Source organism: Dromiciops gliroides, chromosome 5, assembly GCF_019393635.1.
Source record: "Dromiciops gliroides isolate mDroGli1 chromosome 5, mDroGli1.pri, whole genome shotgun sequence".
In the NCBI taxonomy this organism is placed as follows: domain Eukaryota; kingdom Metazoa; phylum Chordata; class Mammalia; order Microbiotheria; family Microbiotheriidae; genus Dromiciops; species Dromiciops gliroides.
Window position 1 is genome coordinate 87,118,140 of NC_057865.1, and position 16,479 is coordinate 87,134,618.

Below are 16,479 nucleotides of genomic sequence, written 5' to 3' on the forward strand. Positions count from 1 at the left end.
CACATTCTCTCATTCTAACAAAATGAGACAGGTTGAACAAGTATTATAGACAAGGAAACTGAGGTACAAAGAAGTTAAAGTCACTGTTCCCAACATTGGCCAGTAAACCATATAACCAGCATTGTCCAAACTCCTCACTCTCAGACTAGGGTTTTCTGCACCAAATTATACTACTGCTGTTTGTTTGGATTTTTTAATATATACTAAAAAAAAATAAAGGGAAACACTTGGGGGGGGGGGTGAGGGGAAGTGTTTGGAAATTGGGAATGGCAACAGACCAAAAAGAGATGGTCTAGAGATTTTCACATTAGAGGAGATTAACAACAATGCAATCTTATACAAATCATTAGAAATTCTGGATGTTATCATTAATCTTCCATTATCCTCAAAATGAATTCCTCATGCTAAAACAATAAATATCTTATTTTGGTTTTTTAGAGTTTTCACATTGTATGAATACTCAAAATTTAGAAAAAGGAAGTATACTGGGAGGAAAAAAAATTTATTTAACTTCAGTTTAACTTAAGCCCTAGAAAATGCAATGACTAAAAAAAATCCAAAAGTAGCAGTACTGCCTAAAAAATGTAGACATTAAAAATGCTTTGGCTTCCATCCTTGTTTCAAAACACAGGGAGAATAAAGTAATATTCAAGTACATGTCTAAATCCTAGATCTATATGAAAAATTAGTTTTAATGCTTACACCAGTAACCAACTATCATTATCCTCCCCTACACAATAAACTACAATGGTTCCCCTTTACCCCCAGGATCCAATATAAAATCCTCGGTTTGGCATTCAGTCTTTTACCACAATTCCCCTTCTTATTTTTTGAGACTTCTTACAATTTCCTCCACTCCACACATTTTATAATGCAACTACACTGGCCTACTTGCTGCTCCTCCTCCATGACACTCCATCTCCTGGCATCACACCTTTGCAGTGTCTGGTCCCCATGCATCCAATGGTTTCCCTCTAGACTTGTACCTTCTAGGGTTCCTGGTTCCCTTCAAGCAATAGCTCAAATCCAGCCTTCTGCAGACCTTTCCCCACCACTTCCAGCCCCCCCACATTTCCCACCCCCCACTTCTAGAGCCTGAGATTTATTACATATACGGTATATCCCCTATTAGTATGTGAACTCCTAGAGGACAGGATCAGTAGTTTTGCCTTTCTTTGTACCTTGTCCCACACCAGGCACTTATGGCAATGCAGGTCACCTAAGTAAGTACTTAATAAATATTTACTGAGTAACTGCTTGATAATAACAACCTGGACCCAGTTTACAAATAATTAAATTAAAGCCCGAAGAAATTAAGTGACTTATTCAAAGTTAACCAGCTAGAGTGTCAAACTAGACTCTACATTTCTCAAACAAATTATTCTATATAATAGAAAGAAGAAAAAACCAAAACCAAAAGTAGACGTGTGTGCATGTGTGCATGTGTGCATGTGTGCGTGTGATTGAGAGAGAGAGAGAGAGAGAGAGAGAGACTAACAGGCTACAGAATGTTTTTTCCTCTAAAACTATAGTATTTAATGTTGAGAATTTGAACTAATACTTATAAAATATATAATATTTTATTATGTCTTTACATCCATTAGTCTCAATTCTCTATGAAATAGGCAAAACCTTATTTTATATGTAAAGAACCTGCTACAGAGGTTTTCCTTTAGTCCAAGGTCAATTAAGAGTAGAAGAGTTTGGTTTTTCTATCATACCACATTGCCTCAATGTATCACACCTTTAGAGTAATTCTAACAGTATCAACTTTGTCTTATCTAAACTTCAGATCTGGGCAACAGGATTTTGCAACAAAGTAAGTACTTAATACTTTCACTGACTGGAGTTACAATGAAACCATTACTTTTGTAATAACTCAATTTCAATTGACAGCAGGCTTACACACTTATGACTTAGGGAGTCTGAATTGCTTCCCAAACCCAAAAGTGAAAGCCCATCAAGATAACATTAAACATCATAAGCACAACAATATATATAATTCTTGAAAAATTAAAAACAAACGGCATTTAATGATACTTTTTCTGAAAGACAAATAAGACCAAATATAACCAGGGATAACTACCATGTCAGAAAATTTCCTTTAGTTGGTCCTATTTATAAAATTGCTTTTCCCCAAATGTAGTTGTCTGTTACTCTTGACAGTAAGGTTGCTTTTCATTTAAATTCTAACTATTCTTTAGAAAAAAAATTATTAAAATGTTGCCTCCAAGTTCTCTAAATATCAGTGTTTCAAAACTATGAGGTTTTGAAATAAGTACAATATTTTGTGAGGTCATATTGCTGGAACTGTAGGTAAAAGTGTTTAAAAAGCAAAAATATGCAAATAAAGACCATTTTACATAATAAAATTGGCTACCACAATAAAAAACCAAGAATATTCAGAAGCCATTTACACAATACATTATTAAATACTTATTAATCAATAAAACAGTTTTAGTGGGAAAATGTGCTATTTAAAGGGACAATGTAGATACTTTTGTAATCTAAGTATTGGACTTTTACTGGATTTTTTAAAAACAGATTTCTCTTGTACCAAAAAATCAAATAAAGTAAAACATTTCCCACTTTGCATGGTATTTTAGGATCTCATGCCTTATTGCTTATATCCATTAGCTCCATCTTCTTAAATTCAGCTATCAATGAACTCAGATGTACACAAAAATCACTATTTTCCTTTAAGGTATCGCTCTACTACAATCAAAGAACCTCAAAAGTTACCACGGCGGGAGGCTGTGTAGGTAGAAGAGCAGGCCTGTGATCTTTCATCCTTCCTCTCTCACTGTTCTCTCTCCTCTGCTCTCCCGTTCCACGAGACGTCAGAGAGCCTCCTCTCCTTCCTCCTCGCCTGGAGCCATATCGTCCCTGTTTATGCTGCCGTTCCCTTTCTTCAAATTCAAGCAAAGCAGCTTTGGCTTCGGCTGAAAGTTCTAGATGAAAAGATGCAAACATGTGAGCTATCTTCTAAAGGACTGAACTGGAACCAAGGGGAGAAGATGAGAAAGGAATGAGTAGGTGATCACTGTGGAAGAAGACTTCAATATCCTCAGTACAATTAAGCTGGTATTGAAAACTGCCATAGACTTTGGTCACTCTTTGGTTACCTTTCAGTGTTGATTCTTTTCAGAAGGCAAACTGGGCCATCTTGTGCCTCAATTTTGACCTAGCCTTTAACTACTGCATGGGCAACGCCTTAGAAAACTGAGACCTGAGAAAGACCTTAGTTTTAAAAGGCCAAGGTCTCCCACTGCATCCTGGGCCATGAGCAGTGATCCTGACCTATGTCTTGACACTGGACTATGATGACTCTGGAGGGAGACTGAGGTTGATGACTGCACAGCTCTGCCTCCCTTAAATCCAATTCATTTGCAAATTAAGATACCTTGCTGGTGTCATTGGTCCTCTTCGAGAATGAAGAACGCACAACAACTTTTTAGTGACAAATTAAAAATTGCTACTTAAGAGACAATACACTTTGGTGAAAATGTTCCATAGCTCTTCATCACTATGGTGAAAAGGGTCCTAGATTTAGGAACCAAAAGGCCTGAGTTTAAATCTCTGCTCTGCCACCATAAGCTGGGTAAGTCACTAAAGCTCTATGAACCTCAGTTTCTTCTGTAAAATGTAGACAAAATAAGGTCACAGATTATAAGAAATCGCGTTACAAACCACAAACTGTGGTATAAATGTATTTACTATCAACATCAGCAACCTAAGTAAAATTCAATCGTTTCAACTTTGAAATACTTAAGCATTCTGAGCAATTTAATGACCAGCAGACTCCAGAATGAAGCATATCTCTCTCCTCTTAAAAAGAAGGTATGAGGGGGCAGCTAGGTGGTGCAGTGGATAGAACACTGACCCTGGATTCAGGAGGACCTGAGTTCAAATCTGACCTCAGACACTTAACACGTACTAGCTGTGTGACCTTGGGTAAGTCACTTAACCCCAACTGCCTCACCAAAAAAAATAAAAAATTAACTAAATCAAAAAAAAAATTTTAAATAAAAAAAAAGAAGGTATGAGACTGCAGGTAAAGAATGAAGTAGAGATTTTCAGATATGATCATTACAACAAAAATAAGGTTTATTTGATTATACTTTGGTCCCAAGTGGGGGCAGTGAGAACAGAGGATCAGGGGAAAATTGTGCCAGTAATTTTATTTTTTAAAAAGGTATCAATGAAACTTTTACAATTATACAGAAGAAAGCAAAAAGAAGTTCAGAAAAGGTCACGGAAAGAAGAGCAATGTTAGGAACACCATGTATAATTTGTATTTCTAAAAATAAGATATATGTAAGACTCACAATTGCATATATAATTCTGGTTCTCTAACCTTTTGAAAGGTTGAAAGTATGGTTGATGATTTTCTAGTTTCTAATAAAAAAGTCTTTTTGAAGAGAAGTTTAATTATTAATCTTTTCTCATAGTACAGAAAAAAAGATGAGGTTCAGTTTGCTTTGAAGAATGGTACTTGCAGGGCAGCTAGGTGGCACAGTGGATAAAGTACTGGCCCTGGATTCAGGAGAAACTGAGTTCAAATTCAGCTTCAGACACTTGACACTTACTAGTTATGTGACCCTGGGAAGTCACTTAACCCCCACTGCCCCACCCAAAAAAAAAAATGGTACTTGTTAGCATCTAATTACTCTCCCATTTTTAAAAAATTAAAAAGAATAGGGGATTTAATTTATAGAATTAGACAAATACAATTCTTATGGAAGTGGAAAGGGGCCTAGCATCTAAGGAAAAATCATGAAGGGAAAAAAAGTACAAATAAAGGGGGAAAGTATTATTTTCATAATTCATACTATATTATAAAGTAGTGATCATCAAAATTATTTGGAAGGGATTTAAAAAACAAAAAGAGGCCACCAGGGAAAGAAACAGCATAATCAAGATCCAGAAAGAAACACAGTGTCTAGTGTCTAAAAAGCCAAGAGAAAAAACTGCAGGAAGAATTCCAATTCCCCAGTTCATAAGAAGAGCTAGGCAAGCAGCAATGTATAGAAAGTATCTAACACTATATACACAATAAACACAAAACAAGAAAGTGACCCAAATATAAAAGGTCCCTTTATGGGGGGAAATTCAAGAAAACAGAAAGGGCTACCTTTCAGAGCCAAGATTAGAGGGAGGATTCCTAACCAAATAATGCATACAGGAGATCACAAAAGAAACAAACTTAAATTGGAATTACATAAAATTAAAGGAAACTTTTCATACACACAAAAAACAATGCAACTGAAAGAAAATAAAGTGTCAAGATGATAGAGGGGAAAGGGAATTTCCTTAAAAGTGTTTTTGTGGGTCCTCATTACTTAAACTGCAGAAAATATATCCAGAGACTAGTCTTAAAAATATTTCATCTATTTAAAACAGTATAGAATTTTATTAAAATCTTAACTAAAGAACTGGTTCATATACACAGTTTATGCAGTGAATCAGCAATTATTTTTCTAGTAACTCTAAGTGTCAAGATTAATTTCACTATCCCTAGTAATAAAATGGTTTCAAATGACATCTTTAATCAGCAAGTAAGAATGCTTTCCTCCAATTGAGACAAGCTGTCACAAAGGTCACCAAAATGTGACAGGATGGAAATTACATTTGTAACTTCAACTGAAATGTTAATTTCACTTTAAAATGTTTTCTGAACTATGTCCAGATTTTAAAGAAAAGGAATGTGCAACAGTGCTATCCACTTTTTTAAATATTCCAATGCATGTAAATTATGTTTACTAAACATATATAACTTGTTTAGCAAAAGAAAATAACTGCAAACTTTACATGACATTGCTAGGTCTTTTGCAAGCTAGCAAAAGCTAGCACTTAGTACATAGCACTTGACCCATGTTAAGTCATTTATTCCTCATAACAATCTTGGAAGAAAGGGAGGCAGTAAATGTTACCCAAAGTTTCTGGAATGTTTCTTCTCTCTCTAGGTACATCTGAGAGCCTAATGACTGTTCCTTCTTTCCGTTCAGTTTTGAAACGCTGTCGTCCAGATTCTTCATCATCTTCCTCCTCTTCATCAGATTCCTCTTTAATTTCTTTTTGGAGTTCCAGAGTTTCAATAGCTCCCTATATTACAAATAGAAAATTTAAAAAAAAAAATCAAGAAATTAATATCATTTCACATTAAAAAGTTTAAGATCTCAAAAGGTAATAAAAGTTTGTGTAGGGGCAGCTAGGTGGCACAGTGGACAAAGCACAGGCCCTGGATTCAGAACCTGAGTTCAAATCCAACTTCAGACACTTGACACTTACTAGCTATGTGATCCTGGGCAAGTCACTTAACCCTCACTGCCCCACCCCACACACACAAAATTGTCTTTTATGAAGGGCACAAGCTGGAAAACGCCCTATTTTTATCGCCACATGTTCAAAATGGAATCTAGTGTAGGAAAGCAGTCTCTAAAACCTTAAAAGTGAGCTTTTTGAGAAAAAAGGTCACCAAGCAATACACTTGTTATCAATTTTCTGTTAACAGAAGTTACACCTGGCTACCCTTCTGAAAAGACTGTTGTTCTCTGAAAAGTAGATTTATAATGTCACCCCTACTGAAGTCCTAAAGCTCAGTTTAAGGTACACAGAGAACAAAACTGAATCTCAATAATTCTTTTTAACGCTATAATTGAGGCATACTGTTATCCTGTATCCCTCCCCTGAATAACAGCATTCCCATAATTTCCCTGATATTCCAAGGCCTCTATCACCTCCCTATCTCAATCTTCTCTAATTACCAGGTTTCTCCAGACTAAATGAAGAGTTTCCGTGTGTGCATGTGCATGCACAAATCCAACAAAGATGCAACATCATGGTAAGGATGCAAGTGAACCAAGCTTATCAAAGGCTATGCTAGTGAAATTCAAGCTCATGGGGATTCTGCCAAGCTGCAAAAGCTTCAAACATGGATATGGGTTCAAATGTCACCTCTCAGGCTTACTCTCTATGTGACCTTGGGCCGGACATTTACCTTCTCTGTACGCCAAGTTCCTCACTTACAGACGAGGAGGTTGGATTGCAGTTTTTGAGGTGCCTTCTCTGACCATATGGGCCTAGTAATTAATCAATCAATCAAGAAGCACTTATATAAAACTGCCCAATGCTGGGGGCACAAAGAAAGAAATTAAACAATCACAACCCCCAAGGAACTATTCTATCAGAGGAAACAATAAGCACATGTAAGCTTATATGAAAAAAAAAAATGTAGCACAGGCAGACCGAAGTTTTAGAAAAATCATTTTGGCAACCATGTATATGGTTAGATTAGTGGACAGACTAGAGTAAGGAGGGACCTGAGGCAGGGAAACCAATTGGAAGGGTACTGCAATAGTCCAGCTGATAGGTGATATAAAGAGTCTGTGAAGGAGGGTAAGGTAGTGGTTGTGTAAATGGAAAGGGGACAGATGAAGAGAAGAAAACAGCAAATCATTGATGAAAAGAACAAACTGGACATGGTTGAGGAGAAATTACCAGGACAATCTGAGAAAAGAATTCATTATTCACCACTCCCTGGACACAGTTCCAAATCTACTAATTGTATTCACATCGACTTCTGGTACAATGGAAGGGGCTCACTGGATTTAGACTCAAGAGGACCTTTCTTTGCTACATATTATTGGTATGACTGTAGACAAGTCACTAAACCTTTCAGGACTTCAGTAAAAGAAACTAAATTAGATGATTTCTAAATGTATTATCTATAGCACTCCAACTTGTTTGCAGGAATATCTCAAAAGGCTTTGGCTATCTTTCTATCCCCACTGCCTAGGACATAGTAGCTGCTTAATGATTTATTGAAATGAATGAATAATTATAAAGAATGCATGCTATCTCTTAATGATTACTGCTTCCAATTCAAAGTTTTCTCGAATCAACTATTTGATAATGTATTTTACACTGTATTTTGTCATGAAATGGCTAGCCTAGCAAAGTTCAGGAAGGTTCACTAAAAGAAGCCAAATCCCTAGAAAATGATTTTTTTTTTCAGGCACAGAAACTCATGAAGATTATCTACTAGTAAGTAGGCACAGGATTCATGACCAGGTCTGCAGGGCAGACTGAGGAGGGGACCCATACCTAAGGGTACTGTTCAAGCAGTCTCCAGGGTCATAAAAGGAGTCTAATTAGAGAGGACCTAAGAGTACTTCTTTTGCCTTGATGATCTTAAACACAGGGGAAGAGGAATAGCCTTGTCTCAGGTAGAGAAGAGAAAGGATGGAGAAAATTATCTCACAACTAAGGTGGGCAAGCAGAAGGGTACATTTGGGGGGGAGGGGGGAAGGGCAATGAGGGTTAAGTGACTTGCCCAGGGTCACACAGCTAGTAAGTGTCAAGTGTCTGAGGCTGGATTTGAACTTAGGTCCTCCTGACTCCAGGGCCAGTGCTCTATCCACTGCACCACCTAGCCACCCTCAGCAGAAATATAGATAAACCAGGCAGAAGGGTAGGAGCAGCAGCTGACACCTGAACCTTTCTCTCGTTTGAAATGATCAAAGGACAGAAGAATACACACACAGAGTTGGATACAGAAATACATACCACACAGGCCAACAGGAGGGCAAAGGAAGAAAGGGGGGAGAGATAACAAGGATAAATTAAGGGAAAGATTAGTCCTAAGCAAAACAATCTCTAAGGAAAAAAAAATAATAGCAGTTCTTTTTGTGATGGCAAAGAACTGGAAAGTGGAGAGTTGGCTATAAACTGAAGAATGGTTAAATGAATTATAAAATTAAATGTGATGGAATACTGTTGTGTTGTAAGAAATTATGGAGGAGATGGTTTTGGAGAAACATAGGAAGACCTGAACTGATACAGAGTGAAGTGAGCAGAACCAGGAGAACAATTTATCATAAAGACAAACTTTGAAAGACAAGAATCCTAATCACTGTAATGGCCAACCACAATTCCAGAGGACTTTTGATAAAATATTCTACCAACCTCCTAACAAATAGATAAAGGAATCAAAGTGCAAACTGAGACTTTTTTTTCTAATGGACCTGGACAAAATGGGAATTTTTGTTGCTTGACTATATGTACAACATGAGATTGAGGGGGGGGGGGTCTTTCACAGTGGGGTGTATATAAGGAGAGGGGGATAGAAAATAAGAGAGATGAAGAGTTTTGCTGATTGAAAAAAAATTAATTAAAACAACAAAAACAACAGTTTCTTGAGTCATTACTCCCATAAAAATTTTCTTCAAATTCTTCAGATTCCAAAAGTTAAATTATTTGTATTTAACAGTTCTGATTATTACAGATTCAATTGATGACCAAATTATAAAAGATTTTAAAGTTCATTCAATTTAGAGTTTGAGATTTGATTGAAATTTTATTTTCTTCTACCAACAATTTCTCAGAAATATTTCTTAAATGAATACTTCCAATTCAAATTTTATTTATTTAAATTTAGTCCCTTTTTAGGTGTTTTGTTCAATTATGTTAACATTAATAAGAAACACTTCTAAAATCCCCTTTTGCATCACAATAAGTTTTGCTGCATCAACACCACACAACACATCTCAGTACTGTGATATGGCAAATGAATTATCACAACTGGAGCAAACATTCACAAGAATAACATTCCTATAATTTTGTTCTCCTAGTTTGGAAGACACAAACATACTATATGTATTCATTTTAAGAAATAAAACATTTAGAAACTAATCAAACTGTTTCCTCTATAGCTGTCTTTTATATAAGCACTGACAAATGATTCCATTGCCAATTTAAAATTCTTCCCCTTTAAAAAAAAAAACTCATTGTTCATAAAATGTAGGCAAAAAAGGGATATCTCAGATATATCACTAACACAAATCAGTTTTTAACTTGTATTTTTTCCTCTCTCATGCTTTTTCCTCTATGAAAGGTCAACTTTCCTAAGATCAAAAATAACCTAAAGCACCTCCAAACACTATCTATTGTAGCTACAGATAGAGAAAATAGACAAATGTACACTGTATATTAAATATAAATTTAATCATAACATCTCAAATAGTAATACATTTAGGTAAATATGTTGCTCATTCATCTCAAAGAATTAGTTTCACTTTTACCCTGAAATAATTAAATTGTGCCCCCCCCCCAATCAAAAAAACAAAAAACTCTTCCATAAGAACCAGTACACAATCCAAAGAAGTTAATATGAATTAAAACTTTTGAAAAGCTGACATCCTTATGGTCAAACTGCTAATTAAAACCAAAAGCAAGGAGGTATGGTAGCTGTGAAAAGAATACTGAATGTGAAACCAGTAAACCTAGATTTGATTCTCAACTACAAATTTTTGTTAAACTCAACTAGACTCTCACCAATGCATGGCAATCCTTTTACTTATTTCTCAAGATCCTTACTCATCTTTTCTTCCTTCTCTATAGCCCAAGTGGAAAAAGTGGTCTTCCTTCTTGCTAAAGGAGGTACCCATATGGCACAGTGAATAGTGTTGGACCTAGAAGGAATAAGACCTGACTTCGAATCTTGCCTCATACATAAGTGGTGACCCTGGGATAATCTTTTAACCTCTGCAACCTTAGTAGTAATAGTCCTTACCTCTCAGGGTTGTTGTGAGGATAAAATAAGATTGTAAAGCATTTTTCAAACCTTAAAGTGCTATATAAATGTTATTTAGGGGCAACTAGATAGCAGCAGGTAGAATGTTAGGTCTGGAGTCAGGGAGACCAGAGTCCAAATTTGGTCTCAGATACTTACCGGCTATGTGAACTTAGGCAAGTCATTTAACCTATCATTTCTTAAAGCACAATAGTATTCTATTACATTTATATACCACAACTTGTTCAGCCATTCCCTGATTGATGGGCATTTCCTCCACTTCCAATTCCTTGCCCGCACAAAGAAAGCTGCTATAAATATCTTTGTACATGTGGGTCCTTTTCCTTTTTCCATGATCTCCTTGGGATACAAATCTCAGACACTTAACACTTACTAGCTAGATGGCACAGTGGATAGAGAGCACTGGCCCTGGATTCAGGAGGACCTGAGTTCAAATCCAGCCTCAGACGCTTAACAATTACTAGCTGTGTGACCCTAGGCAAGTCACTTAACCCCAATTGCCTCACCAAAAAAAAAAGAAAGAAAGAAATGATGAGCTGGCAGATTTCAGAAAAACCTAGAAAGACTTAAGTGAACTAATGCTGAGTGAAGTGAGGAGAACCAGGAGAACATTGTACACAGTAACAGCAACACTGTCTGATGATCAGCTATGACAGACTTGGCTCTTCTCAGTAGTGCAATGATCTAAAACAATTTCAAAGAATTCATGATGGAAAATGTTCTCCACATCCAGAAGAAAGAACTGTGGGTTCTAAATACAGATTGAACCATACTGTTTCTACTTTTTGGTTGTTTTTTTTTCTTTTTTTTAGGTTTTTCCCTTGTGTTCTGATCCTTCTTTCACAAGATGACTAATGCAGAAATATGTTCAATGTGATTGTATATATGTAAACTATATCAGACTGCTTTCTGTCTTGGGAAGGGGGAAGGAAAGGGAGGGAGGAAGAAAAATTTGGAACTAAAAATCTTATGAAAACAAATATTGAAAACTATCTTTACATGTAACTGGAAAATAATAAAATACTTTCACGATTAAAAAATGAGGGTAATAATACCACCTACCTTCCAAGGGTTACTATGAGGATAAAATGAGATGTTATTTGTAAAGTGCTTTGCAAATCTTAAAGTGTCCTAGCTAGTCATTATCGCTGTTGCTATCACCACCTTTCCCTCTTGAGTTTTCCCCTGTCTAAATACACAAACAGGCATAAACCTGTTCTTGATGTTGCCATGCTCTTCGAGCTATCTCCTATTCATCACCAAAACATTAGTCAAAGTCATCAATACTCAATACAGTCATTGACATTCCCTGCATTCAGAATAATCCATTGCTGAACACGAGATCACTGTCACGTAACACCCAGGAGACTCCCAACCATGCCCAGGGAACATAATGTCATGGCCTCACTAGTACGCAGATATGATAGTGCTGTGGTGTAAGAGGCCTTCCATGGGTGTTATATGTTCCATACATGTGAAGCCTATTCATGTATTTCCTTGGTAATTGGTCACAGATTCTGGACTACAACTCAGGATTCCTCTGAATGAGTCAGAAGCTGCCAGCTTTTTTTTTTAAAAGAACCAAGCTTCTTTAAACCTTACTCACAACAACACTAAATGAAAGAAAGTAACAGAGTGAATGCTAATGCATAGACTTAAAATAGCCAAACTATGATTCTAGCAAGAGACATTTAGATATTTCAATTGGTCTTCAGATGAGGCTATACAAACATTTATTAAAAGGGCTACACTAAGACAAAAAAATAAATTGTTTCCAACTAAAAAGAGAGATGTCCTGGAAAGGATAGGAAATGGCAAACTGGTGCTACATTTTGATAAAAAAAAAAAAAAGGGAAAATAAGCTTTAAGAGAATAATAGTTTTAAAATTTTCATATCAGAATGAATATAACCTTCTTGGAGTATGGGAACTCTTCCACTTTTGCCACTGTATCCCCAGAACCCAGCCTATTACAGAGTACATAGTAGGAACTTAATAAATGCTTGTTGTTTGATTTTTAGGAAAACCCACTAAAGGTGGTCAACACCTAAGGTTTCTTAAAAATAATTTAATTGTTTAAATTAACTTCTAAATATGATACTTGAAGCTTTCTAGGTGATAACCCTAAAAGGGTTGAGAACTGCTGCTTAAACCATGAAAGTCAAGTCTAAAAGGAAAGAGAACTCACCCAAATCTAACAAAACGCAAATTCTATTTTTCAATTTTCCAATCTGCAGAATGGAATTTCATTTACCTAAGCGCTTCTTCCAAAACCGAAATTAGGAAAGATGAAAAGTAAAGCTGAAGGTACATGAAAAGCATAAAGAAAAAGCACTACTTTCTTCCACCTTATTACAGCCCCTTCAAAAGCTTAAAGAAGGGGCAGCTAGGTGGCGCAGTGGATAGAGCACTGGTCCTGGAGTCAGGAGTACCTGAGTTCAAATCTGGCCTCAGACACTTAACACTTACTAGCTGTGTGACCCTAGGCAAGTCACTTAACCCCAATTGCCTCACTAAAAAAAAAAAAAAAAGTTATATTTCTCTGTACATATATATACACACATACACACACCACACATACACACATTAGGCTATATTCATATATATATATATGAATGTAGCTTAGTCCTGTGATTTCAGTAGTATAGGATGCAAGTCCAATGCAAGTCAGCACCTTCTCTGCAACTTTACAGTCTCCAGAGTTACCTAAAGCCCTACAATATTAAGTTACTTGAGCAGAATCACAAAAGAAATGTGTCAAGCTGCTCTAGAACTCAGGACCTCCAAGCTTTGAGGTCAGCTGTCTCTTGCTCCCTCCCTCTCCCTCAAATACAGCAGCACTCAATAATGGTATGTTGATTGATTCTTAATACAAGCAAGTTATATTGCTAGTGCCTGAAATTCTAAGTTAGATTCCATGCTTCAGAAAAGTAATAAGAAGAGCATCAATGACTACTAAAACTATTCAAAGAAACCATGGTCACTTGTTTGGGTAGACCACAAAGGATGAATTATCAGTGTTACATGACAGGCATTCGGGTATATATACAAAAGAACTGTAGACACCAAAAGTGCAAATTATTGCACAGCAGTAAGACTACTCTTAAAGATGAGGGTCAATCTAATACCAAAGTCCAACCACCCTAAACCAGAACCAAACAATAAGTACACATGAACCATAAAAAGCATTTTGTGTTTCTTTTCTGTTACCAAAAGTACCTAGAATGATTATGAACATTCATTCATTCATTTAAAATAGATCAAGTATCTATTACTCTTCTAACATTAGAAAAAAGTACCACAAATCAATGATAGCTATGGAAAAGTAGAATGTAAGCGCCTTTGTATTTTCATCATCCAGCCAAAGGGCCTTGCATGGTGCAGGCACTTAATGGCTGCTAACCTGTAATGGAATTTGTGGTGTGGCTGGGTGATCCACAAACACCTAACCACAACTGCAACACAAACTAGTAGATGAAAAGTGCTTGAGGTAGAAAATTAAGAATAGAGGTAGAGAGAGCACTGCTAGGGGCAGTCACAAAAGAGACAATTAAGACAACTTGGTAGGTAGGGGTGGGAAGTTGTCAGGGATTGAGGAAAGGCTTCCAGAAAGTGAAAGCTTTTGAGCTAGGTTTGTTAAAGGGGTAAAAACTGAAATAAAGCTATGTATGCAAATGTACTTGTGGGCAGTCCCACACCTCTCTACTGAAGAAAGAAACGTTCATTATCTACTAATAGGAATTAAGAGGACCAAAAAATAATTAACATAGTAATGCATCAACATTTTCCTGTGCTTGTCCTTTTCTAACCATATACAAATATAAATATTCTCTAAGTTGATCATGTTCTTCTTACAATTCTGTCCTTTTCCTTTCATTGAAGAGTTTATCAAAATCACAGAGCATCCTAATAAAGCACTTAGCTCTGGTGTGCTGCTTGTGAATACAATGCCATAAAAAATATGGTATCCTTCTATATTATAACACAGCCTTTCTACTATAATATATACTCTAATACAACACCACTCAGACTTCTGACACCAATGATCGGCGTGCCTTTACTATAATGCACTGGTGCTTCATTACCATCCTCTCAGCATGAATGGGGAATAGAAACCATGCCTTCAAGGGCACTGGTGGCTGCTTTGCCATGGATAACAAATCCTTAATTTTTGTTGTCAGTTCATTTTCTCCAGGTGATGAAACATAATTCCCTTCTTTTGGTACAAAGGTGGGGAACTATGGGTAAGGAATGTTGCGTATGCTTTCATACTTTCTTGACTTGTCTGGTTTTGCTTAACTGTTTTTGTTATAAGAAAGGGTTCATTTTGGGGTTCTAGGTTAATCAGGTAGGGTAAATATAGAGAAATGAAGTGTGGTGTCAAAAATAAAAGACATTCAACTTAAATAAAAGCAAATTGTACACTAGAAGCATCATGGCATAATGGACAGGGCCTACAGTCAGAAAGACCTGGGTTCAAGTGCTCTCTAACACATTAACTACATGGTCACAGTTGGTCATTTAACCCCTTCAATGCTGCCGGACAATTCTCTAAAACTACAAAATGCAGAGAGGTGGCTGACTACAGATTGGAGGAGAATGAGAGGAAAAAAGAGACAAACTGAAAGAAACACATCCATTCCCTATCCTGTTTGATGTCAGAACTTAAAAAGGGGGCAGCTGTCCAAATTCTTTGCATAAGGAGTCACCTAAGCTGTGGATCAATGTTATTTAATGTACCTGCCTGAATTAAATCACTCTGGTTTGGGGTATATGATTCTACCTGAAAAGACAGAAAGGCTCAGTGATAAATGAATAGGCTAAATATCCAATCAATGGATATTTCTGGATGGCTTTGATCAAAAAAGACTTATGGCTTTAGCAAGCTAGATAAATTATCTATGATCTTATGATCATATGAGGCTAAAAAATAATTCTGTGGCTTTTTCCCTCTCTCAAGAAAAAAGTTCCAGGGATACTGAAGAGGTTAGTATCCATTTAGCCAATGTTTCACACCATCTACAACTACAGGATCACTATTAATATAACAATGACCCTGAATAATCAATAAAAGATTAAATGATGCTTAGTATACTTTAAGAAGGCAGTGAAATTATATGCCAAGTTTTAAAAGTTATTTAGGTTTTATAAAAGTTGAGTAAAATAATTAACTCTCAGTTTTCAAAAGGTTAGCCATCAGAACTTATTTCTGGAAGGCTCCACAGAAAACTAAGATTTTTTTAACTGTTATTTGGTTGCTGTTGGTTTTTTTCCCCTAATCCTAAACAGAAGTTTTTACTTAAAATCTGAACAATGAGCAACTCTTTGACCTTCTTAAAAGATGAATAAAATACCTCTTCAGATTCAGGAGCGGCTTGGGAATCAGCCATCTCCTCTAATTCATCTTCAGCCACATAGTCTTGCTCTTGCATTCCTTGCGGCCCACCATAAGACTGCATGTATTCTTCATCCTAATAGCCATTAAAGAGAAAAGTTTTTCTCACGCATCTTTTTTTTTTTTAACACGTTATCATCATGAATCATGCTGTCATTCCAGTAAATTTTTCTGGGAATAATGTACCTAGAGCCAGGTTCAAACAATGTAAATGTGACGCCAAATGGGTAGTAAATGAGAGGTATAGCATGATGCCTAAACACTAAGTTCTGCAATAATGTTATAGCTTTTATATCTAGAATACCCTGTTTAACAACTCATGCTTGTTCTTCCTTTCTAATGCTAAGGGAAAGAGTCAGTTCTTTCTGTTCAAATAGAAGCTGAGTGCTATCAGAGAGAAATGAAGAAAACATTACATCTAGAAGTCAACTTTCAATTTCCTGTATAAATATAATCCATCTACAAATTCAATCATTAAAAGCCTACTATGT

General features: G+C 36.2%; 1 protein-coding gene across 6 annotated transcripts in view; it reads right to left on the reverse strand.

Annotated features, from left to right (window-relative positions):
• The window catches only part of RBM33 (RNA binding motif protein 33), a 185,599-nt gene that overhangs the window by 123,527 nt on the left and 45,593 nt on the right, over window positions 1-16,479 (reverse strand). For 4 of the 6 annotated variants that reach the window (XM_043965518.1, XM_043965515.1, XM_043965516.1 and 1 more), the window contains exons 6-8: window positions 15,948-16,064; window positions 5,934-6,105; window positions 2,743-2,951 (exon numbers count right to left, since the gene is read on the reverse strand). In XM_043965518.1, the coding sequence (XP_043821453.1) occupies window positions 2,743-2,951; window positions 5,934-6,105; window positions 15,948-16,064 (498 nt within the window). The remainder of the gene's footprint in view (window positions 1-2,742; window positions 2,952-5,933; window positions 6,106-15,947; window positions 16,065-16,479) is intronic. The other 2 variants (XM_043965519.1, XM_043965517.1) reach the window with 1 other exon arrangement.